This window comes from Rhipicephalus sanguineus, chromosome 6, assembly GCF_013339695.2.
Source record: "Rhipicephalus sanguineus isolate Rsan-2018 chromosome 6, BIME_Rsan_1.4, whole genome shotgun sequence".
NCBI lineage: Eukaryota > Metazoa > Arthropoda > Arachnida > Ixodida > Ixodidae > Rhipicephalus > Rhipicephalus sanguineus.
The window spans coordinates 153,047,028-153,074,668 of record NC_051181.1 but is presented as its reverse complement, the minus strand read 5'-3'; the positions used below and the strand labels follow the sequence as shown (position 1 = coordinate 153,074,668).

At 45.1% G+C, this 27,641-nt stretch overlaps 1 protein-coding gene across 2 annotated transcripts in view; it reads left to right on the top strand.

Moving 5' to 3' along the window:
* Positions 1-27,641, top strand: part of LOC119396815 (solute carrier organic anion transporter family member 74D) — a 66,655-nt gene that overhangs the window by 21,858 nt on the left and 17,156 nt on the right. The window contains exon 2 of one of the 2 annotated variants that reach the window (XM_037664150.2): positions 10,183-10,531. In XM_037664150.2, coding sequence (XP_037520078.1) covers positions 10,519-10,531 — 13 coding nt within the window. In that variant the 5' untranslated portion in view covers positions 10,183-10,518. Of the gene's footprint in view, positions 1-10,182; positions 10,532-12,880; positions 12,954-27,641 lie in introns of those variants that run through there. The other variant, XM_037664149.2, reaches the window with a different exon arrangement.

Genomic DNA, 27,641 nt, shown 5'->3' with positions numbered 1-27,641 from the left:
CGTTAATTACCGGAAAGCACGACTTGCAGACTTTCCAGGCTTAGTACATACGTTTCGTTCAGTTTCTAATTTAAAAAAAAATCACAGCATATCCACGGAGTGAATGATGATGAGTGGGCGAAGCTGCGGAGGTTCATCGGTAAACCGTGAATCTTCCGTGAATTCTGCCCAGTACATCATCACCGACGTGAGATCGGGCGCGTTTATACTAAAGGTTCGATGAGTTATGACGACTTGCAGCTCACTTTAATTTTACATGTACGCTGTGAATTTTCATTGTTTAGAAAACCATTGCTTTAGAAAACATCTGGCGTCTTTCGTTAAGCAGCTGGCGTCTTTTCGTTTTGCTTTAGAAACATCTGGCGTTCTTTCGTTTTGCTTTTAGAAAACATCTGGCGTCTTTCGTTGGTTTATTTCATCAATCAACGGCGTTTTGAACAAAATTTTTATTGTTTAATCACGCACAGGAGAAATCTCACCAGGCACTACCTTGGAGGTAAACAATGGCTGCTAATGGGAATGAGAGACAGAAGAAGTCGGCTTTTAGCTAACACTTACACTTCTACTTCTACTAACGTTTCCTACTGGAACATGCCAATGGCTGCTAATGGGGAATGAGAGACAGAACAATTCGGCTTTTAGTTAACGCGCACGCTTCGAATTTTTTATTGTTCAACAACGCACAGGAAAAATCTCCCACCGGCACCACCTTGGAGGTCAAGATCTGGTACTAGCGTTACGACTGGTTACGCACTACTACGACTACGAGGGACGAACGGGTGCCGCCTTAAGGAGCTTCGCCCCTAAAAAATCGATAACAAATGCGTGCCTATTGTTAATACGGTCCTAGAATTATGACTATCAGTCACATTTAATGATTCTGCTCAGCTTCTTTTAAAATTATGTTCGCCTTTGTTGTTTTTTTTTCCGATTCTGTTTAGTGTCCTTGGGGTGCACTGATATGATTTTTTTTTTCATTTTTTAGACCCTCTATCTCCATCTGAAGTACAGGGTAGCCAACTGAAGATCTCGTCCGGTTAACCTCAATGTATTTTCTTTACTTTTCTTTCTTTCTCGCTCTCCCTCCCTCGGTTCAACTTTAAAAAAAAATCCTGATCTAGTAGAGACGAGAAGCTTCAGAATTGTACAAAACGCATGCGATTACGCAGTTATTGTTTTTATTAACGCCATCTAATTCAGATATATAGAGGAGTTACGAAACCATGGGCGTCAGGTGGCCTAGCTTTCTTTATCTCTCAATTTTCATTATCATACGACGCCAAACCTTTGAACAAGTAGCTCATTTTTCCCAGAGAAAGAAGCGTGCGTGCGAAGTAGCTCTGGCATCACCTGCCGCTGATGCGTGGAAGTCGTAAGTCATAAATTTGTAACGAGAAGACGTTTGTTCGCTTGGCACGTACAGCGATTGCCTCTCGAGCGAGACATTCTTTCGTGCACGTCTGACCAGCGTGCTTCCGCCTCATCAATCAAACTGCGCAGATTGATGAGGAAAACCCGGCGTCGTTTGTCGAAAATACGCGGTCATATGTCGGCGATTAAACGACAAGATAACGTCTTTCAAAGCTTCTTAGCGATAAAAACACCTATCATAATGGCAATACTACAAGCCTGTCATCGCCGACGCTTCTGTGTGTCTTTCAAAACGCGGTAAATAAAATTTAAAAAAAAAACGTCTTTTTCGCGTGTTCTCGTATCTCGGAAGACAATCCGAGATAACGAAAGTTCACACGGTCCGCGAAAATTCATTTTTTTTTTCTGTTTCTTTCATGTGAACGTAAAATTTTGAACTATCCGCCATGTTAGTCGGAGCTGAATTCTAGTCTATCGACGTGGATGCAATCCGCGAATTATTTTGTTACATCAAGAGCATCGTTAAGTAGGAGACTGCCGGTAGACTTCCAGCACCAGTGTGCTTGTATTTATAGGCACGTTAAAGAACTACTGGCTCTAAATTAATCCGCAATCGACCACTAGGGTGTGCCTCATAATTACAGCGTGGCCTTGGCTCGTAAAACCCCACTACGCACAGATGGATGCTACCTCAATGCTTGTTTTACACATATATCCCCTGAAGGATCAAATGAAGTTCGCTTCAATGAGAGCAAGACCATGATAACAATAGAGGTAGCGGAGCATGTCGGCCGAAAAAAGGCTGAGAACCGTTAGCGTACTCGGGCGTGTGGAAGTCCTCTCGCTTGTTGTGCATGATAATCGAAGTAGGGCAGGAGACATCCACGACCTCGTCGAAGACATTTGCGAAAAAAGCGCAGCAAGGAACGTTATCTTCAACCTTTAAGGTCACTGACTTTTATTCGCTTCGGGCCTTCGGCCGATCGACAAGATTTCATTTACACTTTTTCAGAGAAACACCTGACTGGCTCAAGTCAAGGTGCGTCATGTGAGACGTCTGGTGCGCCCTCACGTGCCCGTATACCGTTACGTTACCGCAAGCGTTTAAATTTGAGCCATGTTAGCGCTGCCTGCAGAGACCAAATGGCACACCTCCGATGTGGAAGAATCAATGACCTGTATTTGTACACAGTCAAGGAAACCAAACGCTCGAATTCCCAAGGCGCTTATGAGGCAAGCTCTAAATATTGGCTCAATATTTAAAAAAAAAAGTGAGATCGCAGCTACTGCAACGCAGTATGAAAGGTTCAACGCGCGAACAAGCGGCAGGCGTCAGCGATTAAGCGGAGGAAGCGCTTCCTCCCGTCGTCGGCAGATTCGATATCGAAACCGGAACTCCTTGTATCCAATTACGCCGATCCAGCCAGAGACGGTTAATTAACACGATATCGGATCAACCTTAAGAAAGGACGCCTTAAGTGAACAGCACAAGCATTGAAGCGAATGCCACGGTTATGCTTACACACCGCGGGGGCTTGGAGCTCCGATGATCAACGAGAAAAATGTGAGTGCTGCGGTACATATCCACCAGACTCAGACGTCCAGGTGATGCTTAGACAAATTATTAGCACCCTGAAACACCCAATGTTATGTCAAACAAGTATTTAAGTAGCGACAGCAGTAAGCTGTGCAAACCATTCATTCAGCAGACTCTCTCCCGGCTACGCTTTCCTCCAAGTTGGATGCGTAGTGCAGATTGCGCATGACTGTGCAACAGCTATCATCCCAATCATCCTGCTCGTTTCTGTACGACATTAATATTTCTTCCCCATACTTGTCGTTCCCTGTAAACCTCAGAACTTTTGAACATCATTGGGTAGCAGGCTAAAGAGGCAGCACTCAGGCCGACCTCTCCAGCTTCTTTTAATTAAAGCTCCCATTTCTCTAATCGAGGCCGTTTCCTTTGTGTTTCTTCCAGACGAGGGAACGTCGATTGCCTACATCGCCATAGGCATTTTTCCTTCGTATTCTGTATATACTTGCCCCCAATATTTCGTTACATTCTGTGACACGTTAAGTTCCGTGTTAAACTTTCATTCCCTTTGCCAACTTCTGTGTGGCCCTTTAACGGTTTTTAACAGCGAAGATGTTCTTGTTCGAGCCTTTCATGTCCGGGATCCGTGGTAACGCTTGTGGGTATCATAAACGGGTAAGAGCGCCACAGACATTGGGTAAACCCCACTACTCACTACTGGTCCTCTAAAAATGAAGGCAATATATAGTTAGACCAACAAACGGGTACGTGCCATAGAAATCTGTGCGGCCTATCAGAAAAACTATCATCATCATAAACGCGTGTGCGCCACAGAAATTGGGTAAAGCCCACTACACACAACTTCCACTAAAAAGGAAGAAGGCAACAGTTAGCCCAACAAATGGCGTGCGCGTTACCATAGTCACACCACCGTCACGTGATACTTTGTGGTTATAGAAGGTGGTGGCTATACTACCACCTCAAAGCTTAACAAAGAGTGTTTAGTGAAGGGCAGTGATACAACATATCGGAGCATCTTAAGCGAAGGCTTCTTTGTAAACCTGTGTATAAGAGTGGTATGGTCAAGATGCAAAAGAACTATACACTACAACCTCAAAGCTTCACAAAGAGTGTTTAATAAAGACCAATGATACAACACATCTGAAAGCCTTGCGCAACATAGAAATGCATTAGCTGACGAAGGGAACGCCACCAGCTTCGTGCACTGTTTCATCGGTGTGTTTGTGTGTTTGTTTGGCTGTTTTTTTTACACGATATTAAAGCTTTATTGGTGACGTTCCAATATCCGGAAATCTGAGCGTGTGTATATACGTCATTTTAACGTAAACAAAGGCGACAACAGCAGATTGAACTTATCCACCCTGTTTCACTAGCGACATTCACGAACGCCGATTGACATTTGTGCACTCAATAACAGATTTTGGCAAGGCACATATAATAACAATCCCATACAGAGTAGCTTGCAATAAACAAGGTGGCTGCATCTGAGAATTTTACAATCACAATTCGCAAAGTTCGTTTTTTTTTGTCTTGTTTTTCTTTCTTTCTTTCTTTTTTCTTTTTTTTTTATTGTAGCTAAAGAGTACTTATCGTGACAAAGCACGTACGCTATATATAGGTTTGACTCTACGGGATGATGAAGTTAAAATTTGCAATATGGACCTTACTTTATCAAGATTGCGTCGGCGACCGCAAATTTTCGGAAGCTCGAACAGCATGTTTCAATAGTAATACCTTTCCGACAATAACGATATCAATAATAACCCGAAACGTAAGAATCAAGTTCACCCAGGCTCAAGTTTGGTTCCTTATTGGGTCAGTTTGCTTCCGGCAGTGATATCTCGGCTTAAAACACGCGAGTGATTTAAGAAGTTCATGCACACTATAGACTATAGTTCGTACAAGTCATATGTCAGCGTTACGCAATTATGTCATTTTCAGGAATATTAACTTACAGAGTGCACCTAGGCTAAACGTTTTCTAGCGGCGATAAATCTCTCAATTTTGCGCGACATTTTTCGTTTTTGCTTATATGAAAATAAGAACATTTCTTCATTCTGGCAATGAACTTCATTGACTAACGATGACAACGGCAATGATAGTAAGCGATAACGGCTGCAAATAATGAACGTTATACGCTGGCGTATGCGGCTGCCGTACAGCATGCATGTAGCCGGCAGAACCATTCTAATACCGGTATCACACGGACACTTTTGTTCGCTATCAGGGCCAATCCGCATCGTATTTCTTGATCGCGATCGACAATGGTCGTTGCTACACGGTCCGGACTAATATAGATCGAGCTTGGCGCTGACGTCAGTCAAATCGCGATCTGAGAGCCTGATCTCGACGCGCTGATCACGATTGTCTTGATGCCGATCGGGCCCAATCGCGATTAAAGGAGACCGTGTAGCAGCACCTGATCGAGCATAATCCGGGCTGGCCATGATCGCGATCGAAAGTGCCCGTGTGACACCGGTATAATATATCCGCCGAAGCCGGTAATAGCATTGCCGTTACAATGTTGTGTTTATCACGTTTTTCTCCGACCAGTGGGTCTCTCCTCTCGCACGTGTGACATCATCGGCTCCGCGAGCCAATGAAGCGAGTCTCTCTCCCCTCCTCTTCTCTGCATGAGCTTCATTCTGCACCCTTTGCTTTAAGTACCTGCATGCGCTTAATCTCTCCACATTTGCCCTCTTTCTCTCTTATTACCCAGTGTGCTTTATAGCCATTCGTCAACAACGCACACCTGGTGAACTAGCCAAGTAAAGCTATCCCATCATGGCATTGTCTGCTTTCACTACACAATTCCATTGCTTAGGTTATCGTACCGTACCCGAACGTAATATGTTTACAATTCTCGCGCCAGACCGGAACAGGTCCTCTTGGTTGTGTGAATACGCTAGATCGAGGCAACGGATCTAAATATAGAACAAGAAGGCGCTATCGTGATATCGCAAGTTAAGAGCACTCGATCCCCTTTGCCCAGGAGCTGAACAAGGCTAAAACGACCACGCTTTTCACCTGCCACTTAGCGTAGGTGTGGGTTAGACAAAGGAATAAAAAAGAGTTGAGGTGAAGGAATGCGCGATGTTCATGCGTCTTTTGCGCATTAGCGCTTCATGAAGTACCGACGGCTGGTATCCGTAACAGTGTGCTTTAAAATTTTACGATGCATAGAGCCCATATTAATAGACAGACAGAAATAAAGAGCAACACTGGAATCGCGCGCAATTATTTCCCATGGCATGGTGTTCTATTTAATGCGAAGCATTAAATTGCAACCTCGACGCAGTCACACGAGTTAATTTAAGCTTTTCGGTCTGCCTCTTAAAAACTTTTTTTTTATGTGTGTAGCACCTTAACCTAGACCATGCAGCACGTATTATACGCTAAAATAATCAGCATATATAGCCTAGTGAATTTATTATATTAAAATGAAACTAAATTACGAGCTTCATTCCTTGTTTGAACGAAAGAGGAGGAAATTTTTCGAGAGGCTCGTTTCTTTGTTAGACAACTAAATGAATACAGCAAGCAATTAGTCCTGGGAAAGCATAGGGGACACGCTGTAGTGCAGTAATTATGACGTAAATTGAAATGAACTAAAGTGGACGAAAAATAACCCTTTCCGTTGGTGGGATCCGAACCCACAACCTTCGAACCACGCGGACGTTACTATAGGAGAGCGAATGACTTTCACCTCGAAAGTTCGGTTAATAGAGGTCAAATGACCGTACCACACGTTAAGGTGCCCTGAGCTCCCTGTACACGAAGGCCACATAACTCGCAGTTCGAAACCCTACACCCCCCCCCCTTCAAGCACATGCAGCACAGCTGGCGCGCACCTGCCGCGAAGGCGCGCTCTCTCTCCGAGTCCTCACGACCTCACACGTAGGAAAGCGCTTTATCAATTACATGTAGTGTCATGTGTACTAGCTCATGTGTGCTGGTCGCTGGCTTCGTTAACATTTTGTCTGCAAAATTACAGAGCGAAACGGTAAATGGTATCTAAATATCATAAGGGCAGCATATATTACGTGATAAAGAACGACACTGCATTAATAAAGCAACCCCCTCTACGTTTGCTTTACCGTTGTTTGTTTTAATTTGTCATTTGGTGAATCTGTTTCGTCGGTATTCCACTAGTAAAGTGCAATTCAGAACAGCATTACCTCCAGTATCGGCCTACCATTACAGCCACAGCAAATCGCCGTTACACGATACGGTGAAGGTATATGTATCTACATATGCGGCCGAACGTCGCCTGATAGGGGAAAGGTGACGCCTAGGCTTTTGAGATGGTGGACACCTTGAATAGCAAAATGTTATGCAGAGATCACTCAAGCAGTTCGAAAGATATGCGAAGCATTACGCGTTTATAAACTCTGGGAGCTCGATACTCTACAACGTCCGCCTCGGTGGTACAGTGGTTACGGTTCTCGGCTGCTAACTCGAAGGTCACGGGTTCGATCCCGGCCTCGGCGGTCACATTACGATGAAGGCGAAATTCTGGAGGCCCGGGCCCTGTGCGATGTCAGTGCACGTTAAAGAACACCAGATGGTCGAAATTTTCGGAGCCCTACACTACAGCGTGCTCCATGGTTATATCGTGGTTTTGGCACGTAAAACCCCAGGTATTGTTACTATACTCCACATACTTGGGAGGTTTAGGGTGCAGAGTTCCTGCACACTTCGTAGATCGAGGTTCCGACACTCTTCACGCTTGGAAGATTTGGATTTCGTGTCCCTATATACTGCGACGGCTAGAAGGCTAGATACCTTTCGACAAGGTTGCCACGCCGTGGGCGAGAGCCCTGTTTAGCCCTATGTATTCCAGGAATAGGTGTTGTGTTACGTTACAGAGAGACGGACGGACTTGTTGGGGAACTAGCGTAAGAATGTGTAAGAAATAGCGTAAGAATAGAGGTACCTGCGTCGAGGTACACCAGATCCAAGGCTATGCTGTTAACCCTCAGAACACTGCTGGTGAGCTGCATGCATACAGCCTTCCTAAAACAGATTTCCCGTCCATTAAACTCCCGCAACAGCACCTCTCCTCCTCCCTCCGCATCTGTGTATACTTCATCCTGCAGGACATATTTGCTCGTTACCCCGTCACCTTACTATAGGGTGGGGGAAGCTGTGCTTATGAGGCATCGGGCCAGGGCGAACCTTATACCGGCAGTTACCCGTGTACATGAAGCATGCCGCCCTTACCACCGGGTGCAACGTGCTTCGCACCTTTCCCTTCCACTGCATGTATACAGGCTTGCAAATGGACTGCTCTCGTCTCCCACAGCAAGCCGGCCTCCGCTACAGTGTCACGACCAGCTATAATCGTTTCGTAAATGACAGCAGATATCACAAATCACTATTTCAATCAATGCACAACACGCGCTCTTAGAGCGTGCAAATGAATTACACCAATCTCAACTTCTAAAAATGTTTTCAAGCTGTCAGCCCCAATTTGACCACGGAATGCTAAAATTCACACAGTGCTTTGCAGAAGATAATTGTGCAGAATTTCGGCATCATTTTTTTTTTTTTCAGAAGCCCGCGTTTAGGCAACAGCAAGTCTTTACAGATGTGCCTTCTGTTGGCTTCTTATTCGAGCAGTCAAGGTCGTGGCCCGCCATTGAAAGAGGTGGCAAACATAAATGGTGTCCGGTGTTTGCCAACACAGACGGCCCTTTTAACCCCACGCCTACGCTGATAATTAGCGTATATAGGAGGTTATCTGGGGTCTTCCCGCTTCGAAATAACTACGCATCGGCACAACATTTCTCGGCGCAGCTTCTGTCGCATTCCTCGCCGGGCATTATGGTAGTAGGAGCCATGATTTTTCCAGAAACGTTGATGCTGCCTTTTCGCATGTTACCTGTGTGTCTTTAGAGAAAAGGGGGAAACGATGTAGATTAATATGTACTATAGGCTGGATATGCGGTAAGCTGCCTCTATCTTAAGAGTTCAATAGACGTATGTACTTTTCTGTGGCTGAATATTTAAGGCGTGTATAGAATAGTATCTGTGCTTCATCTGTCATCAAATGACCGACGTATTCAGATAGAAGTTATTAACTGGGCCGAAAAGGTCGTGGCGAGCTACTTGCCACCACCATTCGAACCATCGGCAAGCTGAATTCAACGACCTCGCTGTGCCGTCAATAAAGTTGTTTCTCTCTCTCTGCATTACAAGATACCTTCTTTCTGTAACACACAGTCAGCCCAGATTCTAAATGAGTGCATGATCTCTCACTACAACTTGAATCGCATGTGGAATGTTTCATCACTTCGTTTTGTCTTGTGTTGGCAAGTGACAAGATTTTCTCATTCACGTACCATCATATTGTTCTATGTTATATTTGTCGTTGCTGTCGGTCTTCACATAAGCGGGTTTCATATCTCTCGCTGTTTCTTCGCGGTCTTCGGGATAGTTAATACGGCAGTATGCGATCTCTTGCGCTATGCAGTGTTCTCCAGTTTGATTTCTCAAGTTGTTTTGTTTTACTGTTGTCTCGTTTCGTAGACAAGAAAAACAGATGAGGAGATTTGAACAAATGTTAACAGGTGCTCAATATATACTTAAGTCGCGACGACCACTACATCGATGCTGCTTGCAGAGGGCGGTTGATCGCACGTCATTTCTTCGAAGCTTTCTTCGAAGCCTTCTTTCGCAAAGCATCTGAACAGACATCAATGTGAAATGTGTCTTCCTTTCATCTATCTCTCTATTTATAACGCATATGGACTGGGATGCTTTGATGAAATACTACTTAAGGATGCTTAGTTAAGCTACATAGATTTGTTACATATTTTTGCAATACGAAGTACCTCGCTGATATCGAGTTCTGAGGCTTAAATAAAAGGATTATGTGTCAAAATCAGAACGCGAGTGACGCAGCCACCTTGTTCAAAGCGCCTGAAATCGTGCGACATCACATGACGTCAGGAAAAAAAAAAGTGTTGGCTTTGCAACAAACTCTGTGGCGCCAAATAAAGAAGATGTAAAAAAAAACACACAACAAAGTTGGAAGTAGGGACTCTCTCTGAAGCAATGTACTTCACCAAGTGCGTGACAGTAACGAGGAAACGCGAATGAAATAAAAATAAAGAAAAGGGGACGAAAAAGGAGTAACGACGCATCGATTAACATGTGGTATTTACCTAACATGATTATGGTATTTACCTTTCCCTACAGCATCTTGGTTTACAGCGCTTAATCTTGCTTTGTTTGCTGTCTTGTCGGCGCAGGGACGAAGTGGCGACAACTTACACAAGAAAGCCAGGCCAAGCCGGCCGTACACGATGATGCGTCCGCAGTCCAGCGTTGCTGACACAATGGCCCTAAGCAGGAGGAGCAGCTGTGTGTGCCCAGCGTGCAAGCGAAGTGACGGACCGAGCGCTACCACGCACGCGTAGTGTCCCTCGCTTCCGCCTCTCTAGCTCTACTCGCCAGTGGTCAGCCCCCTGCTGTGTTTGCCTGCACCGTACACGGTTTACCTGCTCCTGCTGAAGGCACGGAGAATCGCTGCTACTTTGCGAGCAACTAGAAACCAGCGGGACTGGAGCAGCCCCTCGAGAGACAAGATGAACCAAAATGGTGGGTGCTCCGATCACGTGAGTGCCAATGACTAATAGGGCAGAGGTTCAGGAAAAGGCAGAAGCTTGAAGCGATGAAAAATCCTTGGAGCACGGGGTTTCACTTGAGCCAACGTTTATGCAAGTGGTCTTGTGTTCTTCAAGGCAACGTGAAGAAGTCTAGACCACTTGTCGAAACGTCGGCTCTAGCGACACTTCGTGTGCAAGGGTTTTTCACAGACTCATAGGGGATTTGCGTGAGAGATACTGCACGATACAAAAGCAGTGCATGTGTTGGTAAATTTCCGACAATGTCGCCAGGATCTGGATAGAAGTACTCGATCTTCAGCATAAGGTATACCTAGTTGACTTGCTCGGAAATTTGTCCTTTACAGTTTCCCAGACGTGTTCCCCGATATATTCGATCAAAAACTTTAAATTACCTCCTGCGGTGTCAAGTACACGACCGGAACGTTAAATGGAAAACAGATCCAATATACTAAAACGTATCAAATCTCAAGATTAGGATTTGCCTACAAAAAAACAAAAAACAAACAAACCCTAAACACCTTTCACGCACTCAGCTCGCTCACTATCAAGTTCATTGGTATATCCTTAAAGGTCTAAAGAACTGAGGTGAACGTATTCTAAATAAATACTCGCGTTTTATGTGTCATAACCACGGTATCATTATGAGGCACGCCGTAGTGGAGGGCTCCGGGAATTTCGACCATCCGGTGTTATTTAACGTGCACTGACATCGATCACACAGTACACGGACATCTAGTATTTCGCCTCAATCACACTGCGAACGCCGCGGCTGGGATCGAACCCGCGACCTTCAGACCAGCAGCCGAGCACTGTAACCACTGTACCTCCTCGACGGACAGTTGAAGTTGTTCTAACTACGATAATATACGGGCGAGGCAGTGAACTTGGCTAATGTCCCTATAGAGTAATCTTACCAGAGCAATTTGTTTGATGGTAAAGACACTAAAATAACCGAAAGCTAGTTCCTAAGACCAAAACAAAAGGCAAAAGGCAAAAGGCAAAGGCAAAGTGGCTAAAATCTTCCTGAATTTAGCAACATTCTCGCTTAGTTACAAACAGTGGTGAACAGTCCTGTCAACGCTGACACTAGGACGAACGTGGAGTAGCAAGGAAAACGAGGAGAGAGGTTGATTGATTGAGGAAGAATGTAAATGAGAAAGGTGAGAGAAGTAATGAAGTGAAGGAGTGAGAGAGTGACTGATGTGGCAGTTCGTTGAGTGAGTCAGTAATTAAATCGGCGAAAGAGCCTACTAGATGAATGATAAGCGCACGCATTCAGTGTATAACTAATGAGCACGTCGCCGTTAATCCCGCATTGTACTGCACAGTATAACTCATTGGTTCGCTCAATCAGTAAATCGTATTTGTTGAAATCAATATAAAAGAAAATATTGATTCGCCCGTACATTCGCCCGTAGATTCGCCCGTAGATTTATTCGACCGTGTCTGAAGACAGGCCGACAAGTTGAAAAAATAGCTGGTGTCCCGGTAGATGGCAAACGGTTGATTTAGTGCCGATTGTTTCTCTGATAGCATCGCGCCACGTCCTCTCTTTCCTCCCCTTTGAATACCTTCAATTGATATCTCTGTACTCGATAAACGCCAAGGCCACGGAGGATATCAGAGGCCCGCGCTTGCCAAAAAATGTCGCTCCTGGAAGCTAAGGATTTATATGCTCTTGAAACATGCCGTGCTGCAGCAGATCACTGCGTCCTTCGTTCGTCCGCCCATTCTAGTGCACAATGGGGTTCACTTTCGCAGGATTACGTGCGTTAGCAAAGGTTTCCGTAATCGCTCTCTACCAGATGCTCAAGTCACGGTCGCACACTATACCTACGTATACGTATAGATGCACATAAACGACGCTCCGTATATGGACTCGTCAGACGGAGGTGCGGCAACGGCAGCTGCGACACAGGTAGCGATAAACGCTGATGCGCTACCCGTACAGCAAGACAGACTAAGGAGTAACTGATTTGCCTTTCCTGTACGACGCAAACGGTGTCACTCTCTGCGAACTCGCCCCGTTTGCTCTGGAGAAGTAATTCGCGCACAACTGTGTAAAAGCGGTTACGTAGCAGTTGCACCAAGTGCTCGAAGACTTAATTCGGAACCTCTCGGGGGGTACAACGAAACAGCTGCTTGGCCAGAGGCTCGGGAAGCGAAAGCTGCAGCCTTTCCAGTTTCCGCAGCTGTCGGCAGGGATCGCCCCCTTGTCGCCGTCACGAGCGAAGAACAATGCACGCGAACGCGAGTGCAAAGTCGCGGGGACGCGCGAAGCGAGGATATTATTGAGCGCTACCGGGATTCCTCAACACTGTGGAGAAGGACAGGCATGGCTAGAAAGACGTCCATTTTGCGCGAAGCCGCACCGAATGCCAACCGCGTCTACGGTGAGTGTATAGCGCCGTACTGGATGCTCTATTCCTAATGGTGAATGCCGCAGCCTACTATATATCCTCTTTAACCGCTTCTTTAACCATTTCGACATCTGCTACCAGAAATTGTAGCCATTCTAGAGTATTTATTTTATACATCTTCATTATATCGTCACCCATAATCGAACAATTTGACCCGAGTCCACGACAAAGTTATCTCGTGAAGTCGTGCTCGCATTATCATTAAAGTTTTCACAGTCAGTTCCTTCTGAATTCAAGGCATCTCTAAGAACTTTTAAGGCAAATACAAAGATTTTTCAAAGACTAAGGGCAACATTTAGTTCCAGAGTTAAAAAAAAAAGAGCTCCCATCAAGAAGGCGAAAGCTTTGTTTACATTACCCGCAATATAACGATAATAAATAAGGAAATCCTGGCAGCAAAACGGTTAAAACCCTTACCATATACAGCCAGCTACGTGGCTTAAGTTCAGAAAGCGGACCGGACATGTGGTCAGATGTCCGAATAAAAGTTCAGTGGTGTCAGTCAAAGAATATGTTGAATGGCCCCTGAGAGTACATCACGAAGCGTATATGTTTCTGAGACCTTGGAAATGGCTTTGTTCCGTTCAACCGATTGCAAAAGTTTTCAAGGACAGATACGAATACTGACAATGGCATTGTCGTCTTCCTTGTGCTTTTCTAGAACTACCGCTCTGGGTGGAACACTAGCATAGGCGTGCGCAAGGTTCCCCATCAGAGGGAGGGGGGGGGGGGCGAAGGTTCATCGTCGCGCCCCCCTTCCCCCTTCCCCTACTAAGTCAATGTACGAGGCAGATTTTGCGCCTCCCCCTCCTCTTAGGTGACTAGGGGGATAAATGTATGGATCAGATTTTGCCCCCCCCCCCCCTGTGCGCACGCCTAGAACACTAGGCTTCCGCTTTGAGCTGAGTAATCTTGTATGTTTCAAAAGTACGTCAGTATTAGCGGTGACAAATTTGTAATCAATTTGTCACGTGTTCCACTAATTGCATCGACTCAAATACTGGGAGAGAACGCACCCACTCTTACGCCTCCATGAATGCAACAGAATCGGTCAGACATTTATGGGCGTGTCTTTGTCAGGTTTATGTACTTTTATTAAGTTGTCACTACAGAAAGGCGTCGTGGATGTGGCCTCCACGAAGAGAGGATGCCTGTAAAATCTATGTAAATGAACCGACAAGCAAGCAAGGGCGTACGGCGTTCCAAGAACCAGAGCTACGAACTGCAGGTGCCGGTGTGAATCAGATAATTAGAAAAAAGTCACAGTTTCGCCGCAAGGGCGAAGCAATGAATGTGATAGCAGGAAACTAATGCTATACGAAATGAGGCTCGCCAATGAATGCTCTCAGTTTGAACAGCGCTCCTGTTGCAAAGGCGGCCGAAGCAGCGAAGGAAACTAGCGTGCTTCAAGTGTCGAGCTGTGACACTTGATAGTTCGCGCTCATCTTCTGTTTGTTTGTTTAGCAGCGTCCCTTGAGCTCGAATGACCTTGGTACGCTCCGTAACATGAGCGCGGACATCGCGGTTAAAGCTCGAAACATCCGTCTTCCCCTCACCACGAGAAAACCACGCGAGCAGACAGCGGAAGGGCAAGGTTCTCCCTGCGCAAATATAAGAAGAAGCGAGCGAGCTCGCCGACGACTTTTAAATGCGCCCGTCGCGCTCCTAGCGCCATCTCGCTGGTAATGGAGAAACGCTTATAAGCGGCTGCCGTCTCTGAGTCCGTTCAGCGGTAAAGGGTGTGTATATAACGCTCGCCGTTAGCTACGTGGAGGATCTGCGTTTCGTGGCGTAGTGGTTAGCGCAACTCGCTGCGGAGCAAGAGGTCCCTGGTTCGATTCCGCGCTTCGGAAGCATTTTTCTGAATTATTTTTCTTTGGGCTTTTATATATATATATATATATATATATAATATATATATATATATATATATATATATATACATACTTATACATATACGGTGCATGACGGCGACGGCAAAATCCAGCCGAGACTGTCCATATAATTGCTATCGCAATAAAAATGAAAATTTATCAGTGTGCTCACCTTCGTCTCCAGCTGCTTACATCTTCGTACGTAAAGGTGAAGCGGTGTGATCATCGTCGATCAGCACATGTGACTGTCACTCACTGATCTGCTGCCTAGGTGAGAAGACAATCTTAACTTAACTCTTTCGTTACCACGCCTATTCAAATCGATCACCGGTGATCGACGAAAAAAAGCTGCTGATTTCGACGCGTTAAAATTTTTCCCATGCATGCTGCAGCATCTCGCGTTTAGTTCTGGGACTGCTCTTCTACAATCCGTTTAAATTTTCCCACTCTGACGACGTTGCGATTTTTGACGGAGTTTTTCGCTAACGAATGCGCATGTGTTACTGGAAAAGGGGGCGTGGCTGCCACACTCGGGAAAAAAATGCGCTGCTCATGTTTGTGCTCCGTTATTATCAACATTTTGGTATCAAACGATTTCTAAGAAGTCAATTATCAAATTGTGTTGTCAGTTTTGCGAGGTAATAAATTTTGGCTGTGATAATTACATGAAATGACACCTGCTACTCACTAGCGAGCTTTGCTTCCGAGTTTGCGCAATATTATTCAAATACAGCTCGTTTCTGAAGGTCCGTCGCGTCCTCTAGCTTGTTGATCTGTCCTTTTAGCCAGTTTGCAGCAGTTTTGGTTTCGTTTCTCTTTATCTACGCGAGAGGGGCGCATCGGGCGTTAACGTCGGTGCGCGCGGCAATCTCTCGGCCGCTCCCATGGCATCTTCAACCCGCGGGGCTGCGTCGCGGGAAAAACGTTCCGCTCGAAAGCATGCTCAACCCGCTCACGAACTTAGTGAAGCTGAGTCGAGCTATGAGTCTGAAGACGACACCGGCTCATCTTCAAGCGCTGACAGCGACGATGCTTCGAGCCAGCCCGGGCCATCCTCAGCTGTGTATCGGTAAGTTTCGTTTTCGGCCTTGAGCGGTCTCATCCGTCGGAAGCGCTTATCTGCCGATCTCGGTGCACGACCTTTGAGATGCCCTGGTTATCTGCAGGATACGCACAGCGCTTGGACAGGATGTGCTACTTCAGGATATGGACAACTTCTACATGTCGGCGGTACTTTTTGTTCACCCCTTGGAAAAGAAAACCCTCGCTTGTGGCACTACACGGAAGGACCGCCGGTGTTTTCCGTCCGAATTGAAGGACCCCACATGGGAAAAAAAATCAGAGAGGCGAAGTTCAATGGCTACGCCGGGACAGCATTCTGTACATGCAGTGGAAGGACAAGAGAGCTGTCCATATGATGTCCACTGCACACACTGCCAACAAAAGTGTGACAGACACAAGAAAAGAGAAAAGAGGTAGCGTGTGGAGCCTCGTTCCAATTCAGAAGCCGCTCCTGATTGAAGAATATAATTATGGGATGCAGGGCGTAGATCGATCAGATCAGCTGATCGCATCTTACAATGTCTTGATGAAATGTGTGAGGTGGTGGAAAACTCTCTTCTTTCACTGCATTGACATTGCAGTTGTGAATAGTTTCAGTATTTTTCAAGAACACCGTCAGCGACACCTCTCTGCCACAGAACTTCAGAGAAACTCTAATTTTGACCAGCTATCCTTCCGGTTGGAGCTCGCTCAACAGCTTCCCGAGGTGGATGCGGATGATGTTCCACGAGTGAAGCCTCCGCCAAAAAAAAAAGTGCAGCACCATTCCAAAAAGATGCCGAAAAGGAAAAGCTGCCGCAAGTGCTATGAGGAACGCAAAGTTGAAAAAAAAACTAACGTTCTTTGTGAAACCTGTGGCGTCCACCTGTGCTTCACGAAAACCAGAAACTGCTTCACTGCATGGCACGAGCGGTGAAGCAGTTTTCGGTCGGCAGTATTTTTGATCTGTGTGAAAAATGGCTTTATGCAGATTGTTTATTTTTCTTTTAGAATATTCCTAGATCATTTCCCTTCAAAATGTATATTTTGAGTTTTGTTTGTTCGTAATATTTTTGCAGATATTGTGTTTTGTTTGTACTGTTTTTCTCAAGTTCCTGCAAAAGTGGTAGATTTCAGATTTTTTATAAGTTTTGTAACATCTTTTTCGTTTGAAACTTGTGCTATCTATAAAGAGCAATTCATTATGCACAATTTGGTGTGCTGCAATGCTACCTAGAGCATTATTTATACTAGCAATAAATTTCTTCCTCAGACCTATAAAAATGGCCATTTTCATGCGGTAACGAAAGAGTTAAGTGATGGGAACTTATTGCAAACGCCAACTGATCATGGACACCAGAAATCTTAACCAATTATTGATTACCGTACATGACATGGCTAGCTGGAACAGGAATATGCAATACATTTGGAATCACTTCCTATTAATGATTAAAGACAGCCGTCAAAGTCTTGCCCTCCGGTTTCGATTATGAATACATGTTGTAGAACTTAGCTTCCCTGCAATATAATTTATGCGCAGGAGCGATAAGAAGTGAACACCAAGCACTTTTGAACATATCGTTCATCACAGATCAGAAGGACGTGTTGCACAGTTACTTGCTTGCTCCTGGGGTGAAAAATTACCACCTTTGTTTGTTTGTTCGTTTTATTTTTCCTTTTAATTCTTAGCAGGTCGTCGTTCGTCCACATACTAAGACATTCTAACGCTTTATGGCCAACGTAATGAGGTCAATACAGAACAAATACGAAACGATAAGCTGGTGTCCGTCTCCATATATAATAAGTTTGATATCAAGTGGGGTCTGGATTATATCATAGTCCAGACGATGATGTATTACCACTCTTGACAATCGCTTTCCTTTGTTGAAAAGATGATTATGAACAGAGCAGTGGCAAGGAAGAGTATGGTTGAACCCTCCCCCCCCGAAAACGAAGCTTGAGAAAAGTTAGGGAGCTCTACAACAAAAAATATAATAGACAAAGAACAATAAGCCTAGCTTAAAGCTTACAGGAAACAATGCAGCAAGACAGAAGTTTGAATTGTGGATCAGACTAGAATAGAATATATTCTGCAGTTGGGAATGAGTAAGAAAATTGGAATATAGACCAGCCAGTGTGTACGGAAAATAGCCCGCCGTCTGGTAAATTTACAAAATGGTTAAGCAAATGGAAACATATTCGTGGACGGTAAAGAATTATGTGGTGAGATGAAATTAGGAAATGTACAGGCGTAAGTAAGTCTCAGGATGCATAATGTAAGACTGGGGTGACTGCAGTTCCGTGGGACAGGTCTTCGCGCTGATTGTACAGTGCTCAGCAGATGTAAACGCAACAGTCGGCCCACATATGGCGGCCGGCGCTTTATTGCCCCACCGCCGAACGCCGGCTGATCGCGCGTAGAATGTTGTCAGAGTGCGAAACCAAGGCTCTGGCCGCATTTGTACGTCATAATGAGTAAACTTGGTGCCCCCAGCGCTCACCAATAGCGCAAAAAAAAAAAAAACAAATGATGGCTGATCCCTCCGTCATAGGGACCGGTATAACACGACAGTAAAACGTGTCGTCACAGAAGTAGTTGATTGTTTATAGTGCATTGGTATATGAGAGTTTGTACAATATCTACTGTTCTTTGGCACCGCATGATGTGGACGCACTGACGTTGACGCCTAGTGGCACATCTCAGTACCGACGACTAACGCCCATGAACATGATTCAACATTTTCGGTAGCTGAAGTTCGTAACGTATCTATGGTGAATCCCGCGCAAAGATGGCATCAACAAGCACATAATAAACACTAATATTCAATATGCACTCCTTCAAAGCGTTGTGAAACGCGAAAAGAAACGCAACTCGCGACGTGTCTTCCCTCTAGGCTGGCCGTTAATTCTCACAGGGCGAGCGGGGGAACGCGGTGCGACAGCCAGGCGAGCGTCGGAGAGCTAAATCCGCCACCTCGTGGTGTTGACGAAATTCCACTTCTATTGGAAACGCGCCGAATGAGACGATCGTAGCAACGGCGCGATTTTTTTTTTTTTTTCGAGCCTGGTGGCACACATGTCACCGCCCCGTTATAAAGGGGACGCTCATAGCATGCATGCATGCATGCATGCATGCATGCATGCATGCATCTATCCTCCATCCATCCATCCATCCATCCATCCATCCATCCAAGAGCACTATGAGAGGAAAGTGTGAAAGATAGAAGGCGCATTCATGTACTTTAGAATCCACTGAATCCACTTCAACCTCCGTGATTTGTTTGGCGGTAGCTCAGTGGGCTAAACGCCCGCTAGCCATCGTCGCGGACCGAGAGGTCATGGGTTCGACTCTCGTCAACGGAACTTTTTCTTCTAGTTTTATTTTTCCTTTGCCATCTGATGGCGTTCCTTTTGTTGACGTATTTCCGTAATGGAAATACGTCATGAAAGTCTTGGTGGACCCCGGCATAGAACACTTTCGTGTTAAAATACATGTTCCCATGCAGGCCAACTATCGCGTTTCACTTGCTGAGCACTGCACATGAATATAAAATAGACTCATGACGATGGTAAGTGGCTCGAAGCTCTTCAAATAATGTCCCATTAAACGCACACCTACTGTCACCGCCTCCTCCAAAAGGTCAGGTTTCTAACTTTGAGCATGACGTGAGACCAAATGTCTCTGACCTAGCAATCATTCCATACAAGGCATACACAATGCACTCGCGAACGCCAACTCTGCAAATAAAGATGTTTATTCTCTCTCTCTCTCTCTGCATTTCTCGGCCTTTCCAAGTGACACGCGGCATTTATACGGCTTATCATGTAGGAGGCATTGGTATCCTCGACGTTGATTCAGGTGTCCCAACTTTGGATTTGGGAAAGGCCGGGCTGAATGAAAAAAAAAATAATGGTGGAGGAAACCACCTGCTTTTTAGCGAAAAAACAACTACGGAATAAAATAAGATATAATGCTCGCTACCATGGCGCCCCAGGCAGATCTTTTCCGATTTTCGTAGATCTGACTGTAACTCCTGGCGGTACATCTCATTCCCAAACCTTCCCTTTCCTCGTGGGAGGCCTCCGCTTTCTCACATTGCTGCGTAGCACGTGTTTATAATCCATCCCGCACCATAGAGACCGTATAGCTGAAAAATGCGCACCGTCAGACACCGATCATTCAGGAGCTGACACGACACTGCGCGAGAACAACATCACAAATGTTCGCAGTATTCCCATATTTCTCAACCGCACGCTGTAAAAGCACGGCAAACAAAAAAAAATATGTCATAAACAAGTTGGAACAAGGAAACATTACACTGGCTTGAAAAAATGAACAACCTTGTTTACACTTGCATTCATTTTTGTTCATGGGACCGGTGCCCACAATCATTGTTTTTATCCGAGCTTTGCACTGTTTTGACATAGTGTGGCACAATGTACAAAGTCTTCCCTTCTCAGTCTTTCCACATAGTTGTATATATGCAATCTAATTTTTATTGCCCGTCAATATTTCTCGTGTTGTCTTATTTTACTCCTCCCCTTTTGTGTTCATTTCTCTTTGTCTACGTGTTTTTGCTCTTTTTATTTCTGAAAACTGTCTGTATTGTATTGTTTATTTTTATTGTTTTTTTTTTTTGCGTGCGCCTGCACAAAGACCTTACGGTTGTTCCTGGGCACGTTAAATAAATAAATGGTTGAATGTTGATGATCAAGTCGATCAGTTTACGGAGCTTATCTTGACCAGCATGCGCAAGTTCATTCCCCAGTATACACCTCATCATTGTAAATATCCCTCCTGGTTCTCATCAGAACTTATAAGTGCACTGAAACATAAAGATCGTGCACACAGGAAGTATAAACGTTCTACATCAACTCATTTGAAGGAATAATTCTGTCGTTTTCGTACTCTTTGTAAACGCCTTTATAAACGGGATCACAGTCTATATATTTCATTTTTAGAAAAAAGCGCGTCTGACAGGCCGGCTGAGTTTTGGAAGTATGTGCGCAAACGGTCGAGCAAAAGTGGCGAGTCCTTCAGGATACTGGACCCAAATGGAGTAGAAGTTCAAGCCGTTGCTGACTGTTTTGACATGCATTTTTCATCTGTCTATAAGTCTCCAGCCTCTGTAGCTAGTAACGGTCGACAGGTTAAGGCAGTTGGCACAGCTGATGCTGTGTCGCTAGATGAAGATTCTATTTCAGAATGCATTAAGCGCTTGAAACCATCCTTTTCAGCTGGCCCAGATGGCATCCCCTCTGTCATACTAAAAGCCTATGGCAGTATACTTGTACCAGTATTGACTACCATATTTAATAAGTGTCTGCATGCTTTAACGTTTCCTAGCATGTGGAAAACTGCTCGTGTTTTCCCAGTGTTTAAGTCTGGATGTAAAAGTGACGTCTCGAACTACCGCCCTATTTCCCTTCTTTGTGCCGCATCCAAAATCTTTGAGCTTGCTCTTCACAAAATATTGTCTTTTGATGTAAAAAATTCATTGATTGTGAATCAGCATGGGTTTCTCGCTGGCCGCTCAACTGTCACTAATCTTGCCAGTTTCATGATGCAAGTCTCCACGCCTATTTCGCAGAGAGGACAGGTTGACGCTATTTACTGTGACCTTAGCAAAGCTTTTGATGATGTCAGCCATTCGCTGCTTGTGGATAAACTTGCACACTTTGATGTTGATTCTTCAATTGTGAATCTCCTCCATAGCTATCTTCTTGATAGATTATGTTACGTTGCCGTTAATGGCCAAACGTCCTCTTTGTATAAAGCTACTAGTGGGGTTCCTCAAGGGTTGGTACTGGGCCCACTCCTCTTTTTAATTTATGTTAATGATGTTTCTTCTGTCATTCGGAATTCTTCTTTCCTTTTGTATGCCGATGACATAAAGATATTTAAGGAAATTCATTCAGTTATCGATTGTCGCTTGCTGCAATCTGATTTGTGTTCTTTTTCTGAATGGTGCAGGAGCAATAACCTCTCCCTAAATATTTCAAAAACCAAGGTGATGAGTTTCACTCGAAAAACATCTAGTGTGCCATTTTTATATTCTGTCAATTCTGTGTCGTTGTGTAAGGTATGTGAGATCAATGATCTAGGTGTTCTTTTTGATAGCACCTTACACTTTTCTGCTCACGCTAAGCGTGTTGCTTTGCGGGGTCTTCGCACCCTAGGCTGTGTTTGCAGAATGTCTAGAGAATTCCGTTCTCCTGTGCCCTTCCGAAAATTGTACACCGCGCTATGTCTTCCTCAACTAGAGTATGCATCTGTGATCTGGAATGGCATTCCTAATTCCAGCAGCAACGCCATTGAGCTAGTCCACAAAAAATTCCTAAGCATTTACAACCATCGTTTCGCTAGAAATGACTCTGGATCTCGTTCTAACGCTGCTGGATTATTATCATTGCCATCACTTTGCTGCCGACGAAATCGCGCTGATCTGTTATTTCTTTACAAGCTTGCGCATGGTATCATATCCTGCCCTGTACTGCTCAACTGACTTAATTTCCGAATTCCACGTAAGCTGACCAGAGAGAATAGACCTTTTCATGTAACCGCCTGCCTCTGTGAACATTCGACCATTGGCAGGATACAACGTCTTTACAATGCTTACTTTTTGGAGCTCGATGTTTTTCACAGCTCCCAGTCGTTGTTCTGCTCCGAGCTTTGCACTGTACTTACATAGCCTCTTACACTGTTGATATTTTTTTTCTGCCTGCGCATAGTTGTATATGTGCAATTTTATAACGTTTTTTATCACTGATATTTTATTATGAATGTTTCCTTTGTTTTTTGTTGTTTTTTTTTTCGTGCGCCAGTACAAAGACCTTACGGTTGTTCCTGGGCACAGTAAATAAACGTTTGATTATTATTATTATTATTATTATTATTATTATTATTATTATTATTATTATTATTATTATTATTATTATTATTATCATCATCATCATCATCATCATCATCATCAAAATACACCCGACCAGCAGATTTGATGTTCCACGATGTCTCGCCTTAGCGATGAATGGTTCTTTTTGACTTACATTCTTTACGTGTACCGCATGCATGCTTCGGGATGCGACAAATTTTTTAAAAGCTTTTTTTAGGAAGCTGTACATATGACGCAGACTCTCTCGTTTATTTTATACAAATTTATTTAGGCATGCATCGTTCGCCCTTGGCTAACGACTGTTACAGGGAGGTCACCTCCACACACAATAGACATCAAACCATATCGAGAATAACACAATCATTGGTGAATCACAACAACTGGATTCATATACGCCGAAATACATAACTGCTAGATTAACATTGTATTGATTAACGTGAAGTTCCGTTACCATATACAGCATAATTATGTGAGACTTTCCAGACATTCTTCGTGCGCACAGGAAGGAAAAGCTTTACAATAGTGCATAATCCACGCACTGTGCAATACTATATTTAGCGGTCGGCTATTTACGTAGCGTTGTACAGCTGTGTTCTACAATAAAGCGAACACCTTGTTATCGTTTGGCGAGCACTCGCACGCGTGTGACGCAGGCTTGTGGGTGTGACCATAAGCGTCGAGGTGACGAGTCCACCATGACAATAGCATGGCCCGGAAGTGATGGCATGGCTAACCGGTTTATTTTACTGACCCAAACTATTCATTGCAGAGCAGCTTGGTTTTGTGATGGGGCTCAATCATTCAATTCCCATTATCAGACACATGGCATTTCTACTTACTCCTTTTTTCATTAAGATGGAGCAACATAGGCTAAGATTTTCTTCAGTTACCTAGAGGAAAACTTGGCTCCAGAAGCTGTTGTATACGTGGGAATGTCAGGATATGTCGTATCCGGATTGGCATCATTCTCGGAAAGGCCCGTACACCTCGAAGACGTGTCTGGCTAAAAGCGTTCCGTTCATCACAGTGGTTAATAAAGTGCTATAACAGCACGTAAAGAGCTATTGTTTTTCTTTAAATTACACAAAAACAAGTTACGTTACATGTTTGAGTATATGCTTCTACACTTGCATGTAGAGATGAAAAATTGTCTTCAAGGCTGCAACAGTTGCAGCTTTGAAAAAGACAAGACTGCTTGCCAAAACGCTGGCTCCCGCGACACCCCGCGTTCTTCGCGAACTTTCCATCTCTTCAAGCTTACATCCACCCCTAAACTCCTGCCATACTGGCATGTACAATTTTATGAAACGTATACGCGCGATACCGACCGGCCTATAAAAGTGGCGGAAAGACGACAAGTTCAGCTCGCTCTGCGACAGTTTGTCGTCTCTTTCGTCTTCTCGCTGTTTTATTATGCGCAAGAGGTAAATAAAGTTTTGGTTGTAAAGTGTAAGATGGGTGAAATAAATTCTGATCACGCAGCGCAAAAATTTGACGCTAGACAAGAGAAGGGACCAAGACTCTTGTCCAGTGTCAAATTTTTGCGCTACGTGATCAGTTATGCATTACCAACATGCCTAACTTCATACTCTTGTCAATTAAATTCGTTCATGAAGGTGTTGTGTGAGCAAGCCGTCCATATCACTTTGTGGTAAAGAGATTGCGTTCTTGGAAGGTGTGGGTCCACGCATGCGGTGACGCCGCCCGGGTTATTTTCGGGTTTTTTGGCGGGGGTTATTGCTCTTTTGGCTTTGCTTTTCTGGACTTGCCATGTTCGTGTACGCGCCGTTCATTCTGTTGATACTTGGTTGACACGTGACTGCCACACTTGTGTTTCTTCCGCGCTATCTCTTTTCTATCATCTTTCACTCCCCCTTCCCCTTTCCCCAGCCCAGAGCAGCCAGCCGATTTGAGAACTGGCTAACCTCCGCTGTCCTTTCGTTTTTTCTTTTCCTCCTCCTCCTTCTATTAAGATACTGTTCATAATTCCGCATTCACGCGATGTTTCGGAGCGAGCAAGCTTACAGCAGGCTCATATGCGAAGAAATGCGTGCAACATGATCTGACGTCATGTGGCCTTCTAGTATTGGCAATGTGATGACCTCAGTCAACGACTCCTCTATTCCTCAGCACTATCCGTGAGGTCCCTTAGATTTGTGTTCTATAGAGTCGTCATCCGTATGTGACTATCCTATATTACTTTCTTCAAACACCGTAAGCTATTCTGTCCGCGTATCCGTCTAAATGTCTCGAACGTAGTGATTACTTTTTTTTTGCATAAGCTGCCGTGAACTAAATACCTCAGTATTATGCTCCACAATAATGTCTCACTGTTATGGTTCTCTGCTTTGGTAGTGATGGGGGTAGGATAGTAAAATATGCGGCTTCAGTACGGATTATACCCGGCAATCTCACATCGCACCACATGAGGGAAATAATACTCAGAAATCAGAAAGGTGTACGAAGGACCAGTACCCTAGAATTCGAACTAAGAGAACGTGTTGCCTCGTGTCTCGTATAAAATCGGTCTCGCGCGAAGAAGTCTGAAAAGAAAACTGCGTCATTCTGTGTGTCGCTTTCGTTTCACCTCTATCACCGTAATCACATGCTAACAGTCCTCCCTCTGCAGTCTCGCCAGTTTTGTCTAACTGCTGAATAAGCCTCGTGTTGTGCTGGTCAGATTTTCGACGGCCGTCCACTTCAATCGGGGCACGAGCTCATGCGATGGCAGATCGAAGCGCCAGAGAATTTCTACAACATTCGTTTTGATATATGTAGCTTCGATCAGTATCTGCAGAGAGGTCTCGTTTTCGGAGATACCACCAGCTTGACACAACACTTCCGTGAACCTCGAGTGTAGGAGTGACGTCCACGAGTACTCGTTGATTTTCCACCGGAATAGCTAACAAACTCGGCGTACAACAACTGTGGCCTGAGGAGACAAACCAGGCCTCTTCTACGCGGGTGCATTAAGCATATAGGAACAACATCTCGACCATGCCATATAGACTGGACAATCACTTATGCTTGAGGAGGAGAGGACCATCGGATGCCAGTACAACCCGTCCTTTGAAAGCATTGCTCCGCTCCTTGAAGACAAAGAGGATGGCGCGGGCACAATGTCCTTTTTGAAGATAACGCTTCGATAACGCATCGATAAGCGATAACTGGTCTCCCCCACCAACTTTCTGTAACGAGGCATAACGTCCACGATGGCGGCGATGACAACAACAATATAACTGCTAACTAACTAATATATAGTATACAGGCTAATTTCGGTCAGTGTTGGCCAGTGTTGACTATACGCTGTTATAACAGCAAGTTTTTCATTCATCTTCAACCCAGTAACTGAGCTGTCAACCAATTTGGTTCCCTCGCTTTTTGCTCGTATCTCTCCTTTTTCTTCTTTTCTTAAAGGGCCCCCAAACCACTCCGAGTTCTAATACAAGAGAGTGGTTTCTTTCTTGCCTTCACTGCCCTTTTATAGAAGCGCTAACTCCTCTTCGCCACTTGTTTCTTCAAAAAACGCGTGGACTATGTCAGCAATAGCGTTGAGCCCATCAGGAGTTCGCGCTTTTCGGCTACACGCTGTTATCTCCGCTTGCGCAGTCGAAAACTCACAAAACGAAGTGAAAGAGAAGCTGATCGCGCACGATTGTCATGCGACACAAGGCAGAACGGTCGTGCGACTGCTTGGCAAAGCAGGCTAGGAGACGAGTCACAACTGACGCGTACATGGACCAATGGATGGCTTATTTCCTCATGACGTCACGTCAACAGACTGCTGGCGTCACGAATTGTGCCGGAAAGACGGGACACGCCAGGAGGCAGCAGCCTTGAAGTTTATGCCTTGAAGAAGCCCGCTTGTCGAAACGTCGGCCAGCGACACCCCGTGTTCACAAATTTTTCACCTCCTCAAACTTCCATCTTCCCGTGAACTTTCTGCATTTTTTCGCGCTCGTCCTTCGTATTTGCAGACGTTGTTTAGGCGCCCTTTAACTTCCTCGACCCTTGTACCCAAGCGCAGGTTCGCTATTGGCCTCGAGGCCCACCACTGGAAACGCCGGCGCCACCGTCGGCGTGACGTACTTGGCAGGATCACGTGGTCTCCGCGGCCGCGTCGGCTGCTTGTGGCGCACTGCCGCGTGCTTTGAAAACGAGCTTCAAGTCCCACATGCACTGCGGTCTGTTCAAATTCGGAAGTTTTCTCTCATTTTCTACTCAAATGAAACCATTTTAATAGAGTGGCTGCCTCCGAAGGCGACGAACATGGGGCTCTACCGCTCGGTGCCGCAGCGCCGCGCTTACGCAAAGGAGCCCATGTGTCAGCCTGCACTGGTAACCGCGGGACAAGAAACAGCGTGAAGCATGGGTTGTAAAGCTAATAACCGGCAAGCAGCCATCCGCTACGAGTCTTGTGTGCAACAAGCACTTCCGCGACGAAGACTTTTGTTACTGCGTCGGGCCCGCGATGTTCGGTGAGTAGCAGACAGCGCGCACTGAGACGATGGCTCGCGCGCGCTTCCCGCCGGCAAATGATGCTTATCTGCCACAGGATGGTAAAAGCGCTACATTTTACCACGTGCGATGCCATCTCAGAACCCTCCAATGCGACCTCTTGATCGTCGGCCCCGTGCTCAGCGTCCACAAAATCGGCTGCAGATGCGCAAGTCATTGTTTAGATAGGTTGAATTAAAAAACGCACTAGGTCCCTTATGCATTCGTTAAAGATGACTAGAAGGCGAAAGCCATCTTCTTCTTGTCAGTCGATGTACTGATTTTCCCGCGTTACTGTATTTTCTTTCTTTTTCTAGACGTCGCATGCTACTACATGCTCGGTCTCGTAGACTGGT